The sequence below is a fragment of the Biomphalaria glabrata genome, chromosome 11, assembly GCF_947242115.1.
Source record: "Biomphalaria glabrata chromosome 11, xgBioGlab47.1, whole genome shotgun sequence".
Lineage (NCBI taxonomy): Eukaryota > Metazoa > Mollusca > Gastropoda > Planorbidae > Biomphalaria > Biomphalaria glabrata.
In genome coordinates this window covers 15,738,708-15,762,280 of record NC_074721.1, presented here as the reverse complement: position 1 = coordinate 15,762,280, position 23,573 = coordinate 15,738,708, and the positions used below count along the sequence as shown (strand labels likewise).

Sequence of the window (23,573 nt, the reverse complement as noted above, 5' to 3'; positions counted from 1 at the left end):
TTATTTGTTTCACTTTCGTAGGAAATTTTTAATTTTAATTCTAATTTTAACATTAATAGTAATAATATCGTATCTACATAGTCCTAAAGTCAGCAAAACATTAAGAGATTTATGCCGCTATAAAAATTGGTGAGCTACTAGTTCTGGTGTAGATTAATGCGGGGTTAGAACCTTTTTTTTTATTTCGTAAACAGTGGATACCTATGACATTAAGTACAAGCCAAATATAAACAGTTATTTCAAATGCAAGATTTACTAATTTGACTTAATTTCCACTAATACAACCATTCTTTATGAACTCGGTCATCATTAACAAAGTGCTTTCTGGTTGGTCATGGGGCACTTGATGTCCGGCCCCTAAGACGGTAACTCTACAGAACTGACCAACACGAGTGTAGAAGCCTTTGACCTTATTCTTCTCCTGGTCAACCCATACCAACTTTTTAGCATCTTTATACTCAGGCTGCAATGACCATGGGATAGAGGTCAAAAGAGCTTCCACCGAGGGAGAGCTGATTACACCATCATCGCTTCCAACAAACACAAGAACTTTGTAATTGTCCATCAGCTTTGTAAATTTAGCAGTGGTCGAGACAAAGTAATCGGAACTTAACTTCAGATGCACCGAATAACTAGCTTCTTCAAATGGTACACTTCCAGCATGTACTTTCAAGCGCAACGATCTCATGACTTTTCCAACTGCTTCATACGGAGGTTTCTCTAAGTTATGTAAATTATCCCAACACCCATTACAAACCCTGTTCATTGAAACCTTTTCAAAATCCTTATCAGGTACAAACTTTTTTTGTCCAAAAACAAGTTTATGAATGAACTTTTTAGAACTAATCTTAAAGTCCTGTCTTTGTTTAGCAGAAATAAAGCCTAAAGAATAGAATAAGTCTGCGAGTCTAGGACCTTGTACTTCAAAGTCAATTAAAGGTCCTCCAAGATAAATTCCTGTTAATGGAATTCTGGTTCTGTTAACTTGAATTTCTTCGTGTATTCTGTAAGCGAAGGCCGGAACATATTTCCCGGCGTATGATTGGCCGCCAATGTAAAGTTCTCTTTGCAAGTATTCTGGGAACATGACATAAAATTGTTGAATGAACTCATAGAGATCTATAGTGTACTCTTCTTGTGTTGTTCTATAACCTTCCTCTCCGCTGTCGCTATAACTATAACCAACTCCAACGGGATTGTCAATATATAACATTGAAAATGTCTCGGCCCAAGAACTGTTTCTTCTTTCATATCCAACTTCTCCATTATCTGTTTCTCTAAATTTTAAAGGTCCGTTCTCATGAAATAAACCCAATTCGGATGACACGCCAGGTCCACCATTTAGCCAGATGACCAGTGGAGCTTTGGGGTCAGAGTTCATGGCTGGGAAGAACCAGAAAAATAAATGATTTCCAATAAGTTCATCAACTGTAATAAATCCTGAATAACTTGTTGGTATGACGCCATCTTTGTCATGAACTATACTGAGCTCTTTAGCTGTAGTTATTTCCCCTTCTTTTAAGTAAGGCGTTAAAAGTAGATGCCCGATATTGGCGCAAGTCAGTGCTTGACAAATGTTGAACATGAGACAAATGTTTTGCAAAACCAACATTTTCATTCCTGAAAGGACAAAAAAAAAGAATAAAAAATAATAAATAGGCAATGAAAGGAAAAAAATATAACACAATGTAAAGACACACAATAACACTATTTAAAGACACAGAATAGCATAATATAAAAATACACAATAACACTAGATTTTTCTAAGGCTTTAGACAAAGTCCACCACCATAGTTTGCTTAAAAAATTAAAATATTTCGGCATTAATGGTCCACTGCATCAGTGGATTAAAGATTTTCTGATAGGGAGAGAACAAACTGTAATAAAAAATGGCTCTAAATCAACACCGATAACAGTAAACTCAGGTGTACCTCAAGGAACAGTCTTGGGTCCACTACTATTTTTAATTTACATCAGTGATTTACCAAATTGCATTACTTGAGGAACAAAAGTCAGATTATTTGCAGACGGTTGCATAATATATAGAACAATAAAAACAACACAAGACACAGATATTTTACAAAGAGAATTAGATGAATTACAGAAATGGGAATCAAATTGGAGCATGTCTTTCCACCCAGAAAAATGTCAGTTGTTAAGAGTAACAAAAAAACTAAAACAAATTAATTCCACTTATCTTATTCATGGCAAACCAGTAACACAGACTAAAAACGCAAAATACCTAGGTGTTAAAATAAATGAAAAACTGTCATGGAATCCACAAATTTCCTTACGGATAATAAAGATTATTATTATTATTATTATATTAATGAAACTACAAAAAAATCAAACAAAGCATTAGGATTTATTAAAAGAAATTTCTATAAATCAAATAAGAACATAAAACTAAAATGTTATTTAACCTTGGTTGGGCTAATAATAGAATATGCATCCTCTGTTTGAGACCCCTCAATTCAAGAAAACATTAAGAAACTAGAACAGACACAAAATAGAGCAGTGAGATTCATAACAAACGAATATTCACATGTGACTAAAGTAACACCTTTAGTAAAATCACTAAATTTACAAAGCCTTCAGGACAGAAGGCTCAAAAGTAAAGTAGCAATCATACATAAAACACTGAACCATAATCTTCAAATACAAAAACAAAATTTAAAAAAATTCTCTGAAAGACACAAAGATAAAGGCACATTCCTCGTCCCATATGCTAGGACAAATTTGTACAAATACTCCTTCTTCCCTAGTGCTATTAGAGCATGGAATGGGTTGCCTGAGCTAGCCAGGAAAACCAGTGGCTTGGCTGAATTTAAGTCATTGGTTAATATGCATAACTAAATGCATGACGCGTAGGACGTAATCATCTTCTTTTTTGAAGTAACGTCTGTATTATATAAGATAAGATAAGATAAGATAAGATAAAGACACACAATATCACTCTGTTAAGATACACAATAACACAATGTAAATACACACAATAGCACAATGTAAATATACACAATAGCACTCTGTTAAGAAACACAATAGTACAATGTAAAGATACACAATAAGACAACGTAAAGACACACAATAGTACAATGTAAAGACACACAATAACACAATGTAAAGACACACAATAACATAATGTAAAGACACACAATAAGACAATGTAAAGACACACAATAACACAATGTAAAGACACACAATAAGACAATGTAAAGACACACAATAAGACAATGTAAAGACACACAATAACACAATGTAAAGACACACAATAACATAATGTAAAGACACACAATAACATAATGTAAAGACACACAATAAGACAATGTAAAGACACACAATAGTATAATGTAAAGACACACAATAAGACAATGTAAAGACACACAATAACACAATGTAAAGACACACAATAACACAATGTAAAAACACAAAATAGTACAATGTAAAAACACAAAATAGTACAATGTAAAGACACATAATAACACATTGATCTTCCCAAGCTGGAATTCATTATTATGCTCTGCTGACTTAAAATATCTAGCAGTGGGAGGCGCGATTCCTTCTAAACCGTGGGTTTTGGGTTTAAATCCTGTTGAAGACAGGGGTTTTGGCGAGATCTTTTTGCGTCTCTGAGTCCTCCCAGCGTTAATGGGTATCTGACTTAAGTTGGGGAAAATTTGTGTTGTCTGTGCTGGCCACACAACACCCTCGTAATCCGTAGGCCAATGAAATAAATGACCATCTTCTGCTCTATAGACCACAAGGTCTTAAAGGGAAACTTTACTTTTTTACTTTTTAGTCTATAACCGTCCAATCGAGACCAATGGTGTTATTGGTCTCCACTGACCACAGTTTGCCACATCAAAGGTTAGCCTTACTGACCTATGGCGTAGTGCTATTGGCCTCCACTACAACCATTACACACCGACAACGCCCGTTCATTTGTTTTAATTATTTTTATGGCCGAAATATCCCCCTCTGTTTTTTTTGTCCGTCCAATAAACGGGCCTCTACTGCAGCTCTACCCCTTGACATACTTTGAAGCCCATGACATATTGTATCTTTTTATAATGATAGGACACGGCGCACTCTCTTTCTCTTTACTTCCATCTCTCTACTTTCCTCTCTCTCTCTCTCTCTCTCTCTCTCAATGTATATATATATATATATATATATATATATATATATATATATATATATATATATATATATATATATATATATATATATATATATATATATATATATTATATATATATATATACACGAAACAGGGGCCGATAGGGGCGAGCCTCTCCCCCACTCAGCCGACCCTCCTCGTCCGAAAGAGGGGAGTGCAGACGAATTTTAGTCGAGAAATCACACTATTTATATCCGAATTCTATACATATGCTAATAATGTTTACAAATAATTTATATTTTAACAATTTTTTTGGTTAACATCGCCCCTCCATCTATTTTGTTGGATAATTTGTTGGGTTGGGGTGGGACTATTGCATCAATTTTGCCCCCCCCCCCCTTAACTTTCGAGTGGGTGGCGGAATTATTTGCAGAAATAAAAGTTTGTTAACATACTTATTTACATATTTATATAAAAAATCTACTTATTGATATATATTTAAACTTATATTATGTCGTTCTCCTTCTGGTACGTTGGCCTTTTTGGCATAAGTCCGCCCCCACCCCGACGACCCTTTATTTTTTGAGTGTGGGGGGGCGGTCCCATTCTTATGCAGATATCACAGGATGTTAACATAATTAGTTACACATCTATATGATAAAAGCTACTTATTGATATATATATATATCGTATCTTTATATTATGTCGTCCCCCCTTCTGATATCTTGGCTGCTTCTGTGTTGGTGGGGAGAGAAGGGGATTGCATCTATTGCCCTCCCCGCTAGTGTTGAGTGGAAGAGGGATCTAATTATTAATCAGAAAAATAGTGTGTGAACAAAATTAGTGGAGAATCTTTATAATATAAGCTACTTTTTTTATATTTGAGTCCATTTGTATATTAAGTCGCACCACTCTCTAATCTCAAACTAAATTATTAGTAAATATAAAATGAAAGAGGTTAATATCAGGTGGTAGGGGCGATATATTTAATCACCCCTCTTCACTGTGCAGACCAATACTTTTTCTTTTGTATTATATTTAAGAAATTAAAAAAAATTGAACAATAAAAATGTGTCAGTAATATAAATTATATGCTATAAATTACATTCTTATATCGAGTCGCATTAATCCATATTTTTTAATGCTAAAAGGCAATCATTAGCAATAATAAAAAATTTGAGAGATGACTCTTATTGTCTCTTGCATGAAAATAGTTTCCCCTCTACCAGCCAGGATGAAAACTTGACGTTTTAAAACAGAATGGTTTAATATGGCGACAAAGTCTATGTAATTGCACGTGAACATCAAATAATTATTAAAACAATATGCGTTAGTAAATTTAGAATTCATAAGAAATTTTTCGGTAGAAGAGTAATAAATTGAGATGCGTTCTGAAATTCAATATTTTTTTCTAGTCGTCTACTCAATCTGAGATGTTTTTATTGTATAAATAACTCTAACTGTAACTATAATTGATGATCATCAAAATTGAAGGAAGAATTAGAGAATAATTTATAGTAAAAAAATTGCAATAGAAAAAATTAGAGTACAGAAAGACAAATAATGTCAGGATTGGTTGCATAAAAGAAGTCAAAGAAAGAACGAGAAAATTTAGAGAAAGAGAGAAAGAACATCAGCATTAGATCACACTGAAAGATTAAGAAGGGAAATTAAATTAACTAAATTGGCAAACGAGAATAGAGAAAAAAACAGAAATTAAAAGTGAAGCTTCATCATCTAGTAACCAATATCCAAGAAAATTTAGAAACTTTAACCCAAAGGATGACACACCAGAACATTCCCTCACACAATTCGAATGTATCTATCAAACCATTAATATGACTAGTCTACAATTGACAATTATTAGCTAACCTTAGAAGAAAGCCACCAAACATCATAGACACATTAAAAAACACAGAAAATAAATGAAGACAAATTATTTGTTTCACGTTTGTTGGAAATTTTTAATTTTAACATTTATAATAATAATATCGTGGCTGCATAGTCCTCGAGTCCTAAAATCAACAAAACATTGAGAAATTTATGCCGCTATAAAAACTTGTAGAGATTTATTGACTTATATGTCCTTCTAGTTCTAGTGTAGATTAAGGCGTGTATTGTAGACGCCCCAGCCTGCAAAGGGATCTGGGGGAGCGCTTTGAGCTCTCCCAGCGGGGTTTGGGCGGAGCCCATCCGCCAAGCACTATTTCCGGTAGTAAAAGCTAACAAAATACAAATTCTGAGGTATCTACAGTACATTATCCTGCTATAAAAAGTTTTATTTCCAAAACCTAATGTGCTTTTCTTACTGACTTATATTATTCAGACCCGTTCGGCGCATTGGACGGCAAGCTTCTTACACAAAAATCTGTCACTGGCAATGTCTGAAGCCTTTTCCCACCTGCTCTGAGGACTTCCATGAAAGTGTTGCGCCAAGTTTTACTAGGATGTCCCTGTTTGTAATTTCCTCGTCATGGCCTCAGCGTCATCGTAACTCTAACTATTCGTAATTCATTTTGCCAGAGACATGTCCCGAAAACCTCTTGCGACGCTCTGTCACAACCTTACTAAGGTGTCGACTCCCAGTTCGGCATATGAATTTTTGATTGAGACCTGATTTCTATAACTACCCTCATAGATATTTGAGTGTGTTATTTGCTTTTTTATATGGAAGAGTTGGTTTTTACCTGCAAAGTCCGCTGGAGGGGGAGTTTAAACACAAAACCCCTCTTGGTAACGCTCATAGAATCTGGTGACTGAAAATGGATAGTCATATATTTAAGAGGGGGTTTATCGTTAAGTTTGGAGGGGGTTTTAAAATCAAAATCTACCTTAGCTATACTCTTTAAATATGGGGATTGTCGTTTGCATTGTTGTTTTTTTTTGTTCTTTTTTGTTTTATAGGAGAGGGAGATTTAACTGCGAAACTCCCTGGAAGGGGGTTTTAAACTTGAAACCCCCTTGGCTTCCCTGGGACAAGTCATGGTTTAGTATTAAAATCTTACCTAAAATAAACAAAATCAAAGCCAAAAATCAGTCACTAAACTTCAATCCCACCCCCCCCCCTAGCGGGGGGGGGGGTGGAGATTTTATTGGGGTTGGGGGGTTTACATTCCCCGGCTAAGCCCATGGGTCACATCAGACTCTAATCTTAAATATTAAACTATTATTAAATATAAAATAAAAGAGGTTTATACCAGGCGGTAGGGGCGATAGATGTAATCACCCCTTTCCACTGGGCAGACCAATACTTTTTCTTTTGTATTATATTTAAGAAATTACAAAATTTTTGTCTAAAAAAATCTGTCACTAATATAAATTATATATGCTATAAATTACATTCTTATGTAGAGTCTTTAATGCTTAATCTTATTGTATCTTACATGATAATCGTTTCCACTCTACTGGCCACGACTAAAAATTGACGTTTTAAAACACAATAGTTAAATATGGCCCTATTTCCGTATTTAACACAAAAAAAAATACATTTTCTTAGGTATCTACAGTGCATTGTCCTGCTATTTAAAAAATTTTAGTTCAAAACCTAGTCTACTTTTGTTACTTATTGACTTACTTAGAAAAGTATTCTTACTTACTTACTTACTTCGGCGCATTGGACAGCAAACTGTCTCCACAAAATCTGTTACTGGCTATATCTGATGCCTCTTCTCACCTGGTATCCACTGCTCTGAGGTCCTCCATGAAAGTGTGGCGCCAAGTTAAAATAGCATTTTCACAAACTCACTAAGTTTGGCATAGTATATCCATGATTGAGACCCGATCTCTATAACTGACTCCTGAAATCCGTCTTATCTATCTTTCTTGAACCACATTTAGTTGTTGTTTTTTTTTTCAATTTCAGCAGATGACTTCCATGCTAATCACTGCAATTTATTAGTGTAGCCCATCGACTGGTAGAAATATGTAACCTCTCTTGGCTACGCTCAATGAATTTGGTGACTGTAGTTTGTTATAGATTTTATATCGAAAAGGGAAGCTTCATCGTCAAAACCATCTGTTGGGGGGTTTTAATCAAAAAATCTTTGGAGTTTTTTATAACAAACTCAAAATACCTTTAGCTACGCTCTTAGAATTTGGCAATTAAAGTTTGCTTTAGAATAATATTAAAGAGGAGTTTTTCAATCTCAAATAGGGGAATTTTAAACTCAAAACCATCTGGAGAGGTTTTAAACTTAAAGCACTCTGGAGAAGGGGGGTTTAAACTCACCCCTCCTTTTAGCTATGCTCATAGAATTTGGAGTGAATAATTTGCTTTTTTATTAAAGAGATGGTTTATAGCTCCAAACCCACCTGGAGAAGGGTTTAAACTCAAAACCCTCTGGACAGGGTTTTAACTTACAGTTCTCCGGAGAGGGGTTTTAAACACAAAACCCCTCTTCGCTACACTCATAAAATCTGGTCACGGATAAATGCTTTAGTCTTATACTAAAGAGAGGATTTTATCGTACAAAACATTTTGAAGGAGGTTTTAAAATCAAAATCCTTCTTGGCTATGCTCTTGGAATTTAAGGATTTTCGTTTGCATTTTTGTTTTACATAAGAGGGTTTTTTTTATCATAAAATACACTGGAAAGGGATTTTAAACTCAAATTATTTAATATTAAAATCTCACTTAAAATAAACAAAATCAAAGTAAAAAATCAGTCATAAAATTCTACCCTTCCCTGCCGGGAAGGGGGGGGGGGGTATTTCATTTCTTGTGTGGGGGGAGGTTGAACCCCAAGAACCCTCTCTGGCTACGCCCATGCACTTTCCATTGCAATGTAGTGTTCTTCTGAGATGGAATTATTATTAAATACAAAATCAACTTCTCACAGTTCACTATCCACATTAATATGCCAGATCAGTTTAATAGACATTTTAGAGTTTATAGTTTAGTTGAAACATATTTTTCAGATTAGCATATAACTTTTAATTAGGCTACTTTTAATGCATACCTAGCTGTACTTTAGCTTTAGAAAAAAAGTTGAGTTTCCATCGCTATCCATAATAAAGTCTCGCACTCAGGAATTCAATCTCAAAGTCGTCGTTTTTAATGTGTACTGTAGGCCAACGTCTAAAGAAAAATATTTGAATGTGTTTTTCAAACTGCAACAAAACACATTTTTCTACCACTTTTGTATTGCTATAACTTAGCCAAATAACCTCAACGAAAGGATTATAAAATAACAAAATAGAATGTTTAATAACTAAATAGGGAACTAGATCTAGAATCACAGCACAAGCGTCGTTTTCATCTCTAATCATCGGCCATCTTGACTTCTTCTCTTATTTCATGTCTCTGTCCTGTGTCTCATGGTGCGCAGTCTCACACCTAATGACAACGTGCAATGTAGAGTCATAACACTGCCCCCTCCTTAAAACTGTTCGTCTCGAACAAAGTTTGCCCCGCCATGATAACGATGAAGCCGATCCACGTGAACAACCTTGAAGCTAGACCGTGGAGTCTTCTGAATTCGGTAGACCACATCGTTGATCCTTTTAACGACACGAAAGGGACCTTCCCAGTCTCTTTGGAGTTTTGGGGATCTACCTTTTCTTCTCTGGGGGTTATATAGCCATACCAGATCGTTTTCCTGAAACCCCGAGGTATTTGCACGTCTATCGTATCTAGTCTTCATTAGATCGCAGTTATTCTTCATTGTCCCACGAGCCAGAGCATGGGTTTCCTCCAGACGCCGTCTAAGATCGTTGACATACTCAGTAGCAAGGACTGGTGTGTCTCTCGGAAGTCCAAATAGCAGATCACTTGGTAAACGAAGTTCCCGGCCGAACAACATCTTTGCAGGGGTATATGTAGTAGAGCAATGGATGGAACTCCTGTAGGACATCAGGAACACTGGAATGTATGCATCCCAGTTGTCCTGTCGATCATCGGTGACCTTCGACAAGTATTGTTCTAAGGTACGATTGAACCGCTCTACCATTCCATCTGACTGCGGGTGTAGTGGTGTAGTGCGAGTTTTATTGATGCCCAGCACCCGGCACATTTCCTGAAATACTCTAGATTCAAAGTTCCTGCCTTGATCGGAGTGTAGCTCCATAGGGACACCAAATCGACTGATCCAGTTCTCAACAAGCGTTTCTGCTACCGTTGTTGCTTCTTGGTTCGGTATTGCATACGCCTCCGGCCATTTAGTGAAGTAATCAATAGTTACCAATATGTACTTATTTCCTCGTCTAGTTTCAGGAAATGGCCCTGCCACATCAATTGCAATCCTTTCAAACGGAACTCCAACCATGTATTGTTGCATTTGTCCCCTTGTTTTGCGTGGAGGGCCCTTTGCGGCTGTACAGACGTTGCATCCCCGGCACCATTCCTCTATATCCTCTCTGTATCTGAACCAGTAGAATTTCCGGCGAACCTTATCGAGGGTCTTATTAACACCCAAATGAGACCCACTGGTACCATTGTGAATTTCCTGCAGCACCTCAGACACTCTGCTTTTTGGTAATATAAGCTGAAAACGCCTCGATGTGCCGTCAACGGATTCCCAGACCCTTCTTAGGACACCATTAATGATGGTTATTGAGTCCCATTGCGCCCAGTACGCTTTCGTGGCAGCCCCTTTTTCAGAGATGTGCTGCCACTCGGGCCGTTGTCCATTCTCCTTCCATAGCAGAATGGGAGCCAGATCATTATCTTCCAACTGGTCCTCTCTAATTTTTTCATCTGACCAGGATCCGGTAACATCTACTCCTAGACGACAACACTCAATTTCTTTTTCTTCTGCCTTCACGCAGTACCTGCACTCCATTTTGCATGGTCTTCGAGACAATGCATCAGCATTCTGGTGAATCAGTCCCTTCCTGTGTTCAGTCTCAAATTCATAACTCTGCAACCGTTCAACCCATCTCGCCACCTGTCCCTCTGGATTCTTGAAAGATAGTAGCCATTTCAAGGCTGCGTGGTCAGTTCTCAGTTTAAACCTTTGTCCATAGAGATATTTATGAAAATGTTTAATTGAATCAACTACAGCCAACAATTCACGTCTCGTAACACAATAATTCATTTCAGACTTTGACAACCTTCTACTAAAGTAAGCTACGACCTTTTCGTTTCCATCAATGCACTGCGATAGCACAGCACCGATCCCCGTACCGCTTGCGTCTGTATCTAGAATGAATGGTGTACCCGCCAGTGGGTATGCTAACATCGGCGACGAAAGGAGAGCCTCTTTTAACTTTTCAAACGCCTCCTGGCATTCTATTGACCATGTAAACCGCTTTTTCTGTTCTGTCAGTTGGTGAAGAACTCCTGCAATCCTAGAGAAGCCTGGAACAAAGCGTCGGTAATAAGTACAAAGGCCCAGAAAACTTTTCAGTTCCTGTACACTTTCAGGGACAGGCCATTGCCTAATCGCTTCACTTTTGTCTGGATCCGTGCTTATACCTTCGCTTGATACGACATGGCCCAAATATTTCACTTCCTTCTTGAATAGGTCACACTTCTTGGGGTTGATCTTCATGCCCGCACTTCGAATCCTTTGAAACACTTCTCTCAAATTGTTCAAATGTTCATCAAATGTACTCCCAAGTACGATAATGTCATCAAGATATACCAGACAAGTATTCCAGTTAAGACCTCTCAAGACTTGCTCCATCAATCTCTCAAAAGTGGCTGGTGCATTGCATAGGCCAAATGGCATCACCTTAAATTGCCATAGGCCACTTCCAGCTGAAAAGGCCGTCTTTTCTTTATCCTTTGGGTGCATCGCTACCTGCCAATATCCGCTTTTGAGGTCTAGAGTCGAAAAGATTTTTGATCCGGCAAGTGTGTCCAGTGTGTCATCAATACGGGGAAGAGGATAACTGTCTTTCTGAGTGACATTATTCAATGCCCGGTAATCTACACAAAACCGCAAAGTCCCATCTTTCTTTTTAACCAACACAACTGGTGAACACCACGGGCTGTTGGATGGCTCGATGACCCCTTGTTGTTTCATACTTTCCAGCATATCGATTGCTTCTTGCTGTTTGGCCAGCGGTAGACGACGTGGTGGTTGTCGAATGGGTCTGGCATTTCCTGTATCAATACGGTGCTGCACAAGGTTTGTAATCCCGCAGTCATTCTCGTCATTGGGAATAATGTCCATAAATTCCAAAATTAATTCCTCAGCCTTGTTATATTCTTCCATCGAAAGACTTTCTTTCGTCTTGATAAGAAGTTTGGGTATCTGTGAATTTTCCTTCGGTGCCGTGTTTGTCGATACCTCTGTCTCCAGACATTGTGTGATCAGATCCACGGAGTAACAGTCCGCTATGACACTACCCGCTCGTAGCTTTCTTTCCTGCGAGTAAAGATTCATGACCCTCACGGGGACCTTTCTATCATCAACACTGACCACTAACGTCTTTCCTACAGCCAGCCTATTCTCTATTCCTCTCGCTGTTTCTACGAGTTTCGTGCGGATAGTTTCGCAACTTCCTTCAATCTTTCCCCAAATTATACATTCCGATTGTGCTGGTATGGTCGTATCTTCTACTAACAAAATTCTTCTCACTAGACCTTCTCCGGTATCTTCCTCGAGTAGTGGAATCTCCATGTTAGCATATTGTATAGTACCATTTGCCATGTTTAAAGACAGCCCGAATGCTTGCATAAAATCCAAACCAAGGATACACTCGTCGGTCACATTAGCGACCAGGAAATCATGACTGAATGGTTGGGTTTGAATTTCGAAGTTTAGTCTAACCTGTCCTAACACTGGTATTAGTTTACCGCTGGCTGTTTTCAGTGTATAACCGTTCGTTCGTATCAATTCCTGATCTCCAATATAATCGGGTCGAATTATCGACCGAGATGCTCCAGTATCCAAAAGAAAAGCACGACACCCGCTGCCGATCTTTCCTTGTACCTTTAAACTTCTATTTCTTCCCAACACTGTGACAGAAATAACCATTTTTGGAGCCTCTGTATACCGTGCTGCCTGTCTCCGCTCCTTGAAACCGGCAGACTTTAGTTTTCCCGGTTGCCGTTCTGCCTTCCTTGTGTTTGGCGTTCACGGCCCCGAAACACTCTGGTGCAATCCCTTTGCATGTGACCAGGGTTGTTGCAATTCCAGCAGCGAAAGGGTGTTCTGTTATGTCTGATATAGGGTCGCCGTTCGTCTCTAGTCTCTTCCACCACCCTTCTGACAAGCCGTGCCACATCCTCCTCCTGGGGTCGTCTTTCGTCTATAGCCTCCCCAACCAGTCTTCGTACCAGCTGTGTAGGATCCTCCTCCCGAGCATCTATCGTCCGGCTGTAATAAGTGGCCTTCGCTGAATCTCTGGCCGCCTCGTAGGACAGAGCATAGATAAGAGCTTCACTTACTTTCCGTTTTCCACTGATTCGGATGGCTTTCTTTAGTTCCGCATCTCGCACTCCATCTATGAAGGCATCTGTAACTATAACATCCACAAATTCTGGTGTTGCCAATGGATAAGCCAGACGGGCAAGACGCTCAATGTCCGCCGCTAATTCCTGTAGTGTCTCTCCACACTTCTGCTGTCGACTTTTCAATTGTATTCTAAACACTTCCTGTAAGTGTTCGTCGCCGTATCGCAGTTCCATTGTTTTGACCATGGCATCGAAGTCCGTCTGGTCCTTCATGGTCTGTAACAATTCGGCTGCCTTGCCTCTGAGTGCCAACACCAGACCAGTTGCTTTCTCTGCCTTTGTATTCCATCTGTTTACTTTGGCCGCCGCTTCAAACTGCAATCGGTACACCGACCAAGAAACAGAACCGTCAAACACCGGCGGTTTAGTCTTCCCAGCCATTTCATTCACAGTGGCCCCAGCATCTTGTTTCTTTTCCAGCTCCGCCTTCATTTCACTACGTAGTAGTTGCATTTTAGAATTGAAATCCTCTACCATTTGGGACCTTAGCTCAGTTACATCATTTCTTAATTGTTGTTTGGAGTCATCTATATCCTTCTTCAACTCAGTCACAAATGATTTTATAGAGATCAGTTCATTACCCATTTCTTTTTTAAGTTCATCCTTTAATGATTTCATGTCTTCTTTCATTGAGTTTCCTATGTCAGTATTTGTTTTGCCTTGTTCTTGTATCATGTTCCAAAGCTCCATCATAGTCGGTTCTATTTCAAACTCATAGGTCTCCGGGTCCTGTTCTTCCTCTATCATGCTTTGCCTAAGACGCTCCATAAGTGCCTCCTTGTTGCCGCTCACCTTCAGCTCTCTACCTCTGAGTTCCTGCCTAAGTTCCTGTAGTGACAGTTGACTAAGTGTTTTCTTAGACGCCATCTAGTATTAAAACGTTGATCAACTAAAAACAAAACTTATGTTGATTTACCCGAAAATGGACTCGTTCGATGTCCCATACATAGATCTAGACCATCCTCTCCCCTTTCGTTGAGGATCCCACTTCTGACACCAATTGCTATAACTTAGCCAAATAACCTCAACGAAAGGATTATAAAATAACAAAATAGAATGTTTAATAACTAAATAGGGAACTAGATCTAGAATCACAGCACAAGCGTCGTTTTCATCTCTAATCATCGGCCATCTTGACTTCTTCTCTTATTTCATGTCTCTGTCCTGTGTCTCATGGTGCGCAGTCTCACACCTAATGACAACGTGCAATGTAGAGTCATAACACTGCCCCCTCCTTAAAACTGTTCGTCTCGAACAAAGTTTGCCCCGCCATGATAACGATGAAGCCGATCCACGTGAACAACCTTGAAGCTAGACCGTGGAGTCTTCTGAATTCGGTAGACCACATCGTTGATCCTTTTAACGACACGAAAGGGACCTTCCCAGTCTCTTTGGAGTTTTGGGGATCTACCTTTTCTTCTCTGGGGGTTATATAGCCATACCAGATCGTTTTCCTGAAACCCCGAGGTATTTGCACGTCTATCGTATCTAGTCTTCATTAGATCGCAGTTATTCTTCATTGTCCCACGAGCCAGAGCATGGGTTTCCTCCAGACGCCGTCTAAGATCGTTGACATACTCAGTAGCAAGGACTGGTGTGTCTCTCGGAAGTCCAAATAGCAGATCACTTGGTAAACGAAGTTCCCGGCCGAACAACATCTTTGCAGGGGTATATGTAGTAGAGCAATGGATGGAACTCCTGTAGGACATCAGGAACACTGGAATGTATGCATCCCAGTTGTCCTGTCGATCATCGGTGACCTTCGACAAGTATTGTTCTAAGGTACGATTGAACCGCTCTACCATTCCATCTGACTGCGGGTGTAGTGGTGTAGTGCGAGTTTTATTGATGCCCAGCACCCGGCACATTTCCTGAAATACTCTAGATTCAAAGTTCCTGCCTTGATCGGAGTGTAGCTCCATAGGGACACCAAATCGACTGATCCAGTTCTCAACAAGCGTTTCTGCTACCGTTGTTGCTTCTTGGTTCGGTATTGCATACGCCTCCGGCCATTTAGTGAAGTAATCAATAGTTACCAATATGTACTTATTTCCTCGTCTAGTTTCAGGAAATGGCCCTGCCACATCAATTGCAATCCTTTCAAACGGAACTCCAACCATGTATTGTTGCATTTGTCCCCTTGTTTTGCGTGGAGGGCCCTTTGCGGCTGTACAGACGTTGCATCCCCGGCACCATTCCTCTATATCCTCTCTGTATCTGAACCAGTAGAATTTCCGGCGAACCTTATCGAGGGTCTTATTAACACCCAAATGAGACCCACTGGTACCATTGTGAATTTCCTGCAGCACCTCAGACACTCTGCTTTTTGGTAATATAAGCTGAAAACGCCTCGATGTGCCGTCAACGGATTCCCAGACCCTTCTTAGGACACCATTAATGATGGTTATTGAGTCCCATTGCGCCCAGTACGCTTTCGTGGCAGCCCCTTTTTCAGAGATGTGCTGCCACTCGGGCCGTTGTCCATTCTCCTTCCATAGCAGAATGGGAGCCAGATCATTATCTTCCAACTGGTCCTCTCTAATTTTTTCATCTGACCAGGATCCGGTAACATCTACTCCTAGACGACAACACTCAATTTCTTTTTCTTCTGCCTTCACGCAGTACCTGCACTCCATTTTGCATGGTCTTCGAGACAATGCATCAGCATTCTGGTGAATCAGTCCCTTCCTGTGTTCAGTCTCAAATTCATAACTCTGCAACCGTTCAACCCATCTCGCCACCTGTCCCTCTGGATTCTTGAAAGATAGTAGCCATTTCAAGGCTGCGTGGTCAGTTCTCAGTTTAAACCTTTGTCCATAGAGATATTTATGAAAATGTTTAATTGAATCAACTACAGCCAACAATTCACGTCTCGTAACACAATAATTCATTTCAGACTTTGACAACCTTCTACTAAAGTAAGCTACGACCTTTTCGTTTCCATCAATGCACTGCGATAGCACAGCACCGATCCCCGTACCGCTTGCGTCTGTATCTAGAATGAATGGTGTACCCGCCAGTGGGTATGCTAACATCGGCGACGAAAGGAGAGCCTCTTTTAACTTTTCAAACGCCTCCTGGCATTCTATTGACCATGTAAACCGCTTTTTCTGTTCTGTCAGTTGGTGAAGAACTCCTGCAATCCTAGAGAAGCCTGGAACAAAGCGTCGGTAATAAGTACAAAGGCCCAGAAAACTTTTCAGTTCCTGTACACTTTCAGGGACAGGCCATTGCCTAATCGCTTCACTTTTGTCTGGATCCGTGCTTATACCTTCGCTTGATACGACATGGCCCAAATATTTCACTTCCTTCTTGAATAGGTCACACTTCTTGGGGTTGATCTTCATGCCCGCACTTCGAATCCTTTGAAACACTTCTCTCAAATTGTTCAAATGTTCATCAAATGTACTCCCAAGTACGATAATGTCATCAAGATATACCAGACAAGTATTCCAGTTAAGACCTCTCAAGACTTGCTCCATCAATCTCTCAAAAGTGGCTGGTGCATTGCATAGGCCAAATGGCATCACCTTAAATTGCCATAGGCCACTTCCAGCTGAAAAGGCCGTCTTTTCTTTATCCTTTGGGTGCATCGCTACCTGCCAATATCCGCTTTTGAGGTCTAGAGTCGAAAAGATTTTTGATCCGGCAAGTGTGTCCAGTGTGTCATCAATACGGGGAAGAGGATAACTGTCTTTCTGAGTGACATTATTCAATGCCCGGTAATCTACACAAAACCGCAAAGTCCCATCTTTCTTTTTAACCAACACAACTGGTGAACACCACGGGCTGTTGGATGGCTCGATGACCCCTTGTTGTTTCATACTTTCCAGCATATCGATTGCTTCTTGCTGTTTGGCCAGCGGTAGACGACGTGGTGGTTGTCGAATGGGTCTGGCATTTCCTGTATCAATACGGTGCTGCACAAGGTTTGTAATCCCGCAGTCATTCTCGTCATTGGGAATAATGTCCATAAATTCCAAAATTAATTCCTCAGCCTTGTTATATTCTTCCATCGAAAGACTTTCTTTCGTCTTGATAAGAAGTTTGGGTATCTGTGAATTTTCCTTCGGTGCCGTGTTTGTCGATACCTCTGTCTCCAGACATTGTGTGATCAGATCCACGGAGTAACAGTCCGCTATGACACTACCCGCTCGTAGCTTTCTTTCCTGCGAGTAAAGATTCATGACCCTCACGGGGACCTTTCTATCATCAACACTGACCACTAACGTCTTTCCTACAGCCAGCCTATTCTCTATTCCTCTCGCTGTTTCTACGAGTTTCGTGCGGATAGTTTCGCAACTTCCTTCAATCTTTCCCCAAATTATACATTCCGATTGTGCTGGTATGGTCGTATCTTCTACTAACAAAATTCTTCTCACTAGACCTTCTCCGGTATCTTCCTCGAGTAGTGGAATCTCCATGTTAGCATATTGTATAGTACCATTTGCCATGTTTAAAGACAGCCCGAATGCTTGCATAAAATCCAAACCAAGGATACACTCGTCGGTCACATTAGCGACCAGGAAATCATGACTGAATGGTTGGGTTTGAATTTCGAAGTTTAGTCTAACCTGTCCTAACACTGGTATTAGTTTACCGCTGGCTGTTTTCAGTGTATAACCGTTCGTTCGTATCAATTCCTGATCTCCAATATAATCGGGTCGAATTATCGACCGAGATGCTCCAGTATCCAAAAGAAAAGCACGACACCCGCTGCCGATCTTTCCTTGTACCTTTAAACTTCTATTTCTTCCCAACACTGTGACAGAAATAACCATTTTTGGAGCCTCTGTATACCGTGCTGCCTGTCTCCGCTCCTTGAAACCGGCAGACTTTAGTTTTCCCGGTTGCCGTTCTGCCTTCCTTGTGTTTGGCGTTCACGGCCCCGAAACACTCTGGTGCAATCCCTTTGCATGTGACCAGGGTTGTTGCAATTCCAGCAGCGAAAGGGTGTTCTGTTATGTCTGATATAGGGTCGCCGTTCGTCTCTAGTCTCTTCCACCACCCTTCTGACAAGCCGTGCCACATCCTCCTCCTGGGGTCGTCTTTCGTCTATAGCCTCCCCAACCAGTCTTCGTACCAGCTGTGTAGGATCCTCCTCCCGAGCATCTATCGTCCGGCTGTAATAAGTGGCCTTCGCTGAATCTCTGGCCGCCTCGTAGGACAGAGCATAGATAAGAGCTTCACTTACTTTCCGTTTTCCACTGATTCGGATGGCTTTCTTTAGTTCCGCATCTCGCACTCCATCTATGAAGGCATCTGTAACTATAACATCCACAAATTCTGGTGTTGCCAATGGATAAGCCAGACGGGCAAGACGCTCAATGTCCGCCGCTAATTCCTGTAGTGTCTCTCCACACTTCTGCTGTCGACTTTTCAATTGTATTCTAAACACTTCCTGTAAGTGTTCGTCGCCGTATCGCAGTTCCATTGTTTTGACCATGGCATCGAAGTCCGTCTGGTCCTTCATGGTCTGTAACAATTCGGCTGCCTTGCCTCTGAGTGCCAACACCAGACCAGTTGCTTTCTCTGCCTTTGTATTCCATCTGTTTACTTTGGCCGCCGCTTCAAACTGCAATCGGTACACCGACCAAGAAACAGAACCGTCAAACACCGGCGGTTTAGTCTTCCCAGCCATTTCATTCACAGTGGCCCCAGCATCTTGTTTCTTTTCCAGCTCCGCCTTCATTTCACTACGTAGTAGTTGCATTTTAGAATTGAAATCCTCTACCATTTGGGACCTTAGCTCAGTTACATCATTTCTTAATTGTTGTTTGGAGTCATCTATATCCTTCTTCAACTCAGTCACAAATGATTTTATAGAGATCAGTTCATTACCCATTTCTTTTTTAAGTTCATCCTTTAATGATTTCATGTCTTCTTTCATTGAGTTTCCTATGTCAGTATTTGTTTTGCCTTGTTCTTGTATCATGTTCCAAAGCTCCATCATAGTCGGTTCTATTTCAAACTCATAGGTCTCCGGGTCCTGTTCTTCCTCTATCATGCTTTGCCTAAGACGCTCCATAAGTGCCTCCTTGTTGCCGCTCACCTTCAGCTCTCTACCTCTGAGTTCCTGCCTAAGTTCCTGTAGTGACAGTTGACTAAGTGTTTTCTTAGACGCCATCTAGTATTAAAACGTTGATCAACTAAAAACAAAACTTATGTTGATTTACCCGAAAATGGACTCGTTCGATGTCCCATACATAGATCTAGACCATCCTCTCCCCTTTCGTTGAGGATCCCACTTCTGACACCAATTGCTATAACTTAGCCAAATAACCTCAACGAAAGGATTATAAAATAACAAAATAGAATGTTTAATAACTAAATAGGGAACTAGATCTAGAATCACAGCACAAGCGTCGTTTTCATCTCTAATCATCGGCCATCTTGACTTCTTCTCTTATTTCATGTCTCTGTCCTGTGTCTCATGGTGCGCAGTCTCACACCTAATGACAACGTGCAATGTAGAGTCATAACAGTATGTTCAGTTTTAGAAATAAGAACATTACAAGTTCTCCTTCTTCTATATAAAACACATTGCTATTTAGTGTTAAAAAGAAAAAGAAATTTGCCAAGGTCAGGTTGTTTTGTAACGCTACAAATTACATGAAGGCATATTTTGTAAATTGGACACAGTTCAATTATGGCGTGCAAGTGGATTTCACTATTGCTGCAAATGCTATTAGATGGTGCGCAAATGTTTCACTAGGCTTATTTGTTAATTGGAACTCTCTCAGGGTTACAATGAAATGTTTTAGTCTTGTGCAGTAAACCGTGTGAGGCGCTAGCGGATCCAGAACTTTGGAGTGGGTGGGCGATTTTTTTCAAAACCCTAACCCTATCGCCCAGTAAACCCTAACCCTATGCATAAACGTGCCCTTTGATTGAAATCCATCTTTTGTAGACCATTCCGTATTTCCCTTTCATGTTCGACCCGTTGTTGTATACCTCAAGTACAACTAGGAAACATGAACTAGGAACAATTTTTTTTTTACAGAAATGTGACATTTTGGTTCTTTGTGAAAAACATTAAAATCTAATCTCATTCTGACTATTCACTAATGTTCCTGTATTTGTGACGATTATAACTGATGAGCTGCGGCAGGTATATTATAATGAGGTGTGTTTGATCATGATCGATATACAATATTTCCATAACTACATGGTTACATGGTCTGGACGTGGATATGTTAACTTGTCTGTTATGATAAATTAAAGCATTATCCGAAAAAAAAAGCTCGAAATAAAACAGCCAATGACAGTGGAACCTTTTCAACATTCCGTACACTTTCATAATAATTACCACGACTGTATTTTGTAGAGATGTGCATTGCATCCACAATCATCTGACATACACCTATTAAGAGTTGCCTACAAATTTATCCAACAAATGAAGCAACTCAGCACTGAATATTTTTATTGAGTTTAATACAAAGTAAATAATCCAAAGTATTAGCCACTTAAACAAGACTTGAAATAAAACATAGTAAGGAAGTGTTTCTCATATTCCAGGGTGGCGACTCCCTAGATAACATTTTCGTTCGAGCCCCATTTAGAAACTGGAGCCCCGAGGAGCGATGAGTTTTTTTTAAAGAATGTAATAAAAATAGAAAAGTAAGTCAAAATTTTTAGGTTTTATTTATCATTTATATTAATTGAACACTGTGTATAGAATCCAAAGTTACGTATTAAAAGTTCACTGAAATGTTTTTTTTTTTTTTTTTTTTTCTGAAATTGTGTTGCCTACATAATTATTAAGCCTTGTCAAAAGTTCTTCCTGGAGATAGAATTGAAGATGTGACAGGTTTCCGCTCAAGTTGGCAAGGAGTCTGAACTCTATGACACCCCTTTTTGTCAGGGCGTTGTGCCCTCCCCCCTCCACATGAGAGGAACTAGCGCATCCCTCCTAGTGAAAATGTTTTTAAAATTGACTTTTTAATTACCTGAAATAGATCTACTTACAGGGCGGGGTATTCGACTCAAAACAAATATTACAAACAACCCGCGAAAATTCAAGGCTAGAAATGAGCAGGCACTTATGGGAATCCCACGCACGCTGCTCTATTTTATTTGTTCTAGTTTCCAAAATAATTTCTTAAGTACGAATATCTTTTATATTTTCAAGGGATAATGGAATAATTAGAATTTATTTAAAATATTTAAGTAATTTTTTTCTATTTAATAATTTATTTTTAAAGTAGAATATGGGTTGGGCGACTCGATATAAGAATCTAATTTATAGCATATATAAATCATATTAGTGACAGATTTTTTTATTTTGTAATTTCTTAACTATTATACAAAAAGAAAAGTATTGGTTAGTCTGGTAGGGGAAAAGCGATTGAATGTATCGCCCCTCCCACCTGGTACAACCATTTTTTATTTTATATTTATTAATCATACAATTTGAGATTAGAGTGTGGTACGACATAATATACAATGGTTTCACATATCAATACATAGTTTATATTATATAGATATTCAACTAATTTTGTTCACAAACTATGATTTCTCCATCGAAATAGGACCGCCCCCCCACTCAGAGGGCTAGAGCATGGAGGGCAGTACATGCAATTGCCCCCCCCCTTACCCCACCGAATCGGCCAAGATACCAGAATATATATAAAATTTACTTATTAATTCAACTAATTTTGTTCACAAACTATGATTTCTCCATAAAAGTAGGACCGCACCCCCGAACACACACACATTCACAGGCTTTTGGTGGGAAGGGCAGTAGAGGTATTCGCCCCCCCCCCCCCCCCAAATCGGTCAACAGGAACGACATAATATAAAGATCCGTTGAAATATCAATAACAAGTTTTAATCATATATATATAAGACCGGAGTGCATGGAGACAGACTGTGCGTGCTGGGACAACCCTTGCTGAGAACAAAAGAATTGAAGCGGCTTTAATCAAGAGGGAAAAAAAGAAAGCTGCCCTGTCTGCTAGCCCTAAATCAGAGGCATACACATGTACGAATTGTGGCAAAGTCTGCCGTTCTAGAATTGGCTTGATTAGCCACACCAGATTCTGCCCCGTCTCAAGATTAAGCCAAAACCAGTGACTCACTTGGGCGCATCCATTGCCTTTCGAGACAAAAGGAGCCATATATATATATATATATATATATATATATATATATATATATATATATATAACTGATTCTGTTAGCAAGCTGTGATTTCTACAAATAAATTGGACCGAAACCCCCAACTCGAAAGTTTATGGGGGGGGGGGGCGGAATTGATGCCATCGCCCCCTCCCGACCCCACCAAATCGGCCAACATACTAGGTGGGGGGGGGGGGGCGAAATAATCTAAAAATTGATTGAAATATAAATAATTAGTATATATTATTAACATAAGTAATAAATTCGTATACAAATTGTGTGAATTCTATACTAAAATTCGCCCCTACCGCCCCCCCCCCCCTGGATTCGCCAGTGGTGTGAGGTTGGCGGAAAGACAACGCTGTCGTTTATTTTTCCATTTGACGTCATTCGGAGAGATTTCGTTTATAAAAGATTTAAAACTTAAACATATTTAAGTTAGTATAAATGTCGACCCCCGAGCTTTACCTGCGTGGACAAAAAGCTAAGATTGTTTTTCCCATTGTTACGCCTTGAAATTTTAAAGAAAATCGTCACAGTCGTTTTTAAAATAAAATATAATTGATTGAATTTGACTAACAGGAATTCATAGTTTTATGAGTATAGGATAGGCGTACAAGGCATAGCTGCTGTATAAACCTAGTTAATAAATCTTTTAATTTTTTTAAAGTAGTTTTTTTTAGATAAATAATTATACTTGATTTAAAATTTACACATTTTATTTTAGTTTGTGGACGCCCCTCCCCCCTTTTCCCCAGGAAGGAGAGCCCCTGGGCAGCAGTACAGGCTTCACTGCGCGATATAACAAACAAACTAAGAAATACTTACAAAGTCTACGTTTCTTCCAATGGACGATTAGCTCTCTAACTACTTTATCTTACAATGGACGATTAACTCTCTAACTACTTTATCTTCCAATGGACGATTAGC

The 23,573-nt window shown here is 39.5% G+C and overlaps 1 protein-coding gene across 2 annotated transcripts; it reads right to left on the bottom strand.

Annotated features, from left to right (window-relative positions):
- Window positions 1-23,562, bottom strand: LOC106059141 (probable serine carboxypeptidase CPVL). 2 transcript variants are annotated; one of them, XM_056004320.1, is made up of 3 exons: window positions 23,472-23,532; window positions 6,808-6,876; window positions 1-1,620 (listed from the first exon to the last, which is right to left on the bottom strand). In XM_056004320.1, exon 3 carries the CDS (start codon window positions 1,616-1,618, stop codon window positions 266-268), a length of 1,353 nt encoding a protein of 450 aa, XP_055860295.1. In that variant the 5' UTR covers window positions 1,619-1,620; window positions 6,808-6,876; window positions 23,472-23,532; the 3' UTR covers window positions 1-265. The 2 variants fall into 2 exon arrangements, with proteins under 2 accessions (XP_055860295.1, XP_055860297.1); XM_056004322.1 differs by lacking the exon at window positions 6,808-6,876 and having other exon boundaries at window positions 23,472-23,562.
- Between the last annotated feature and the right edge of the window lie 11 nt (window positions 23,563-23,573).

Excerpts from the sequence above, each read along its gene's own strand:
- LOC106059141 (XM_056004322.1), bottom strand. The coding sequence starts at position 1,618 with ATGAAAATGTTGGTTTTGCAAAACATTTGTCTCATGTTCAACATTTGT.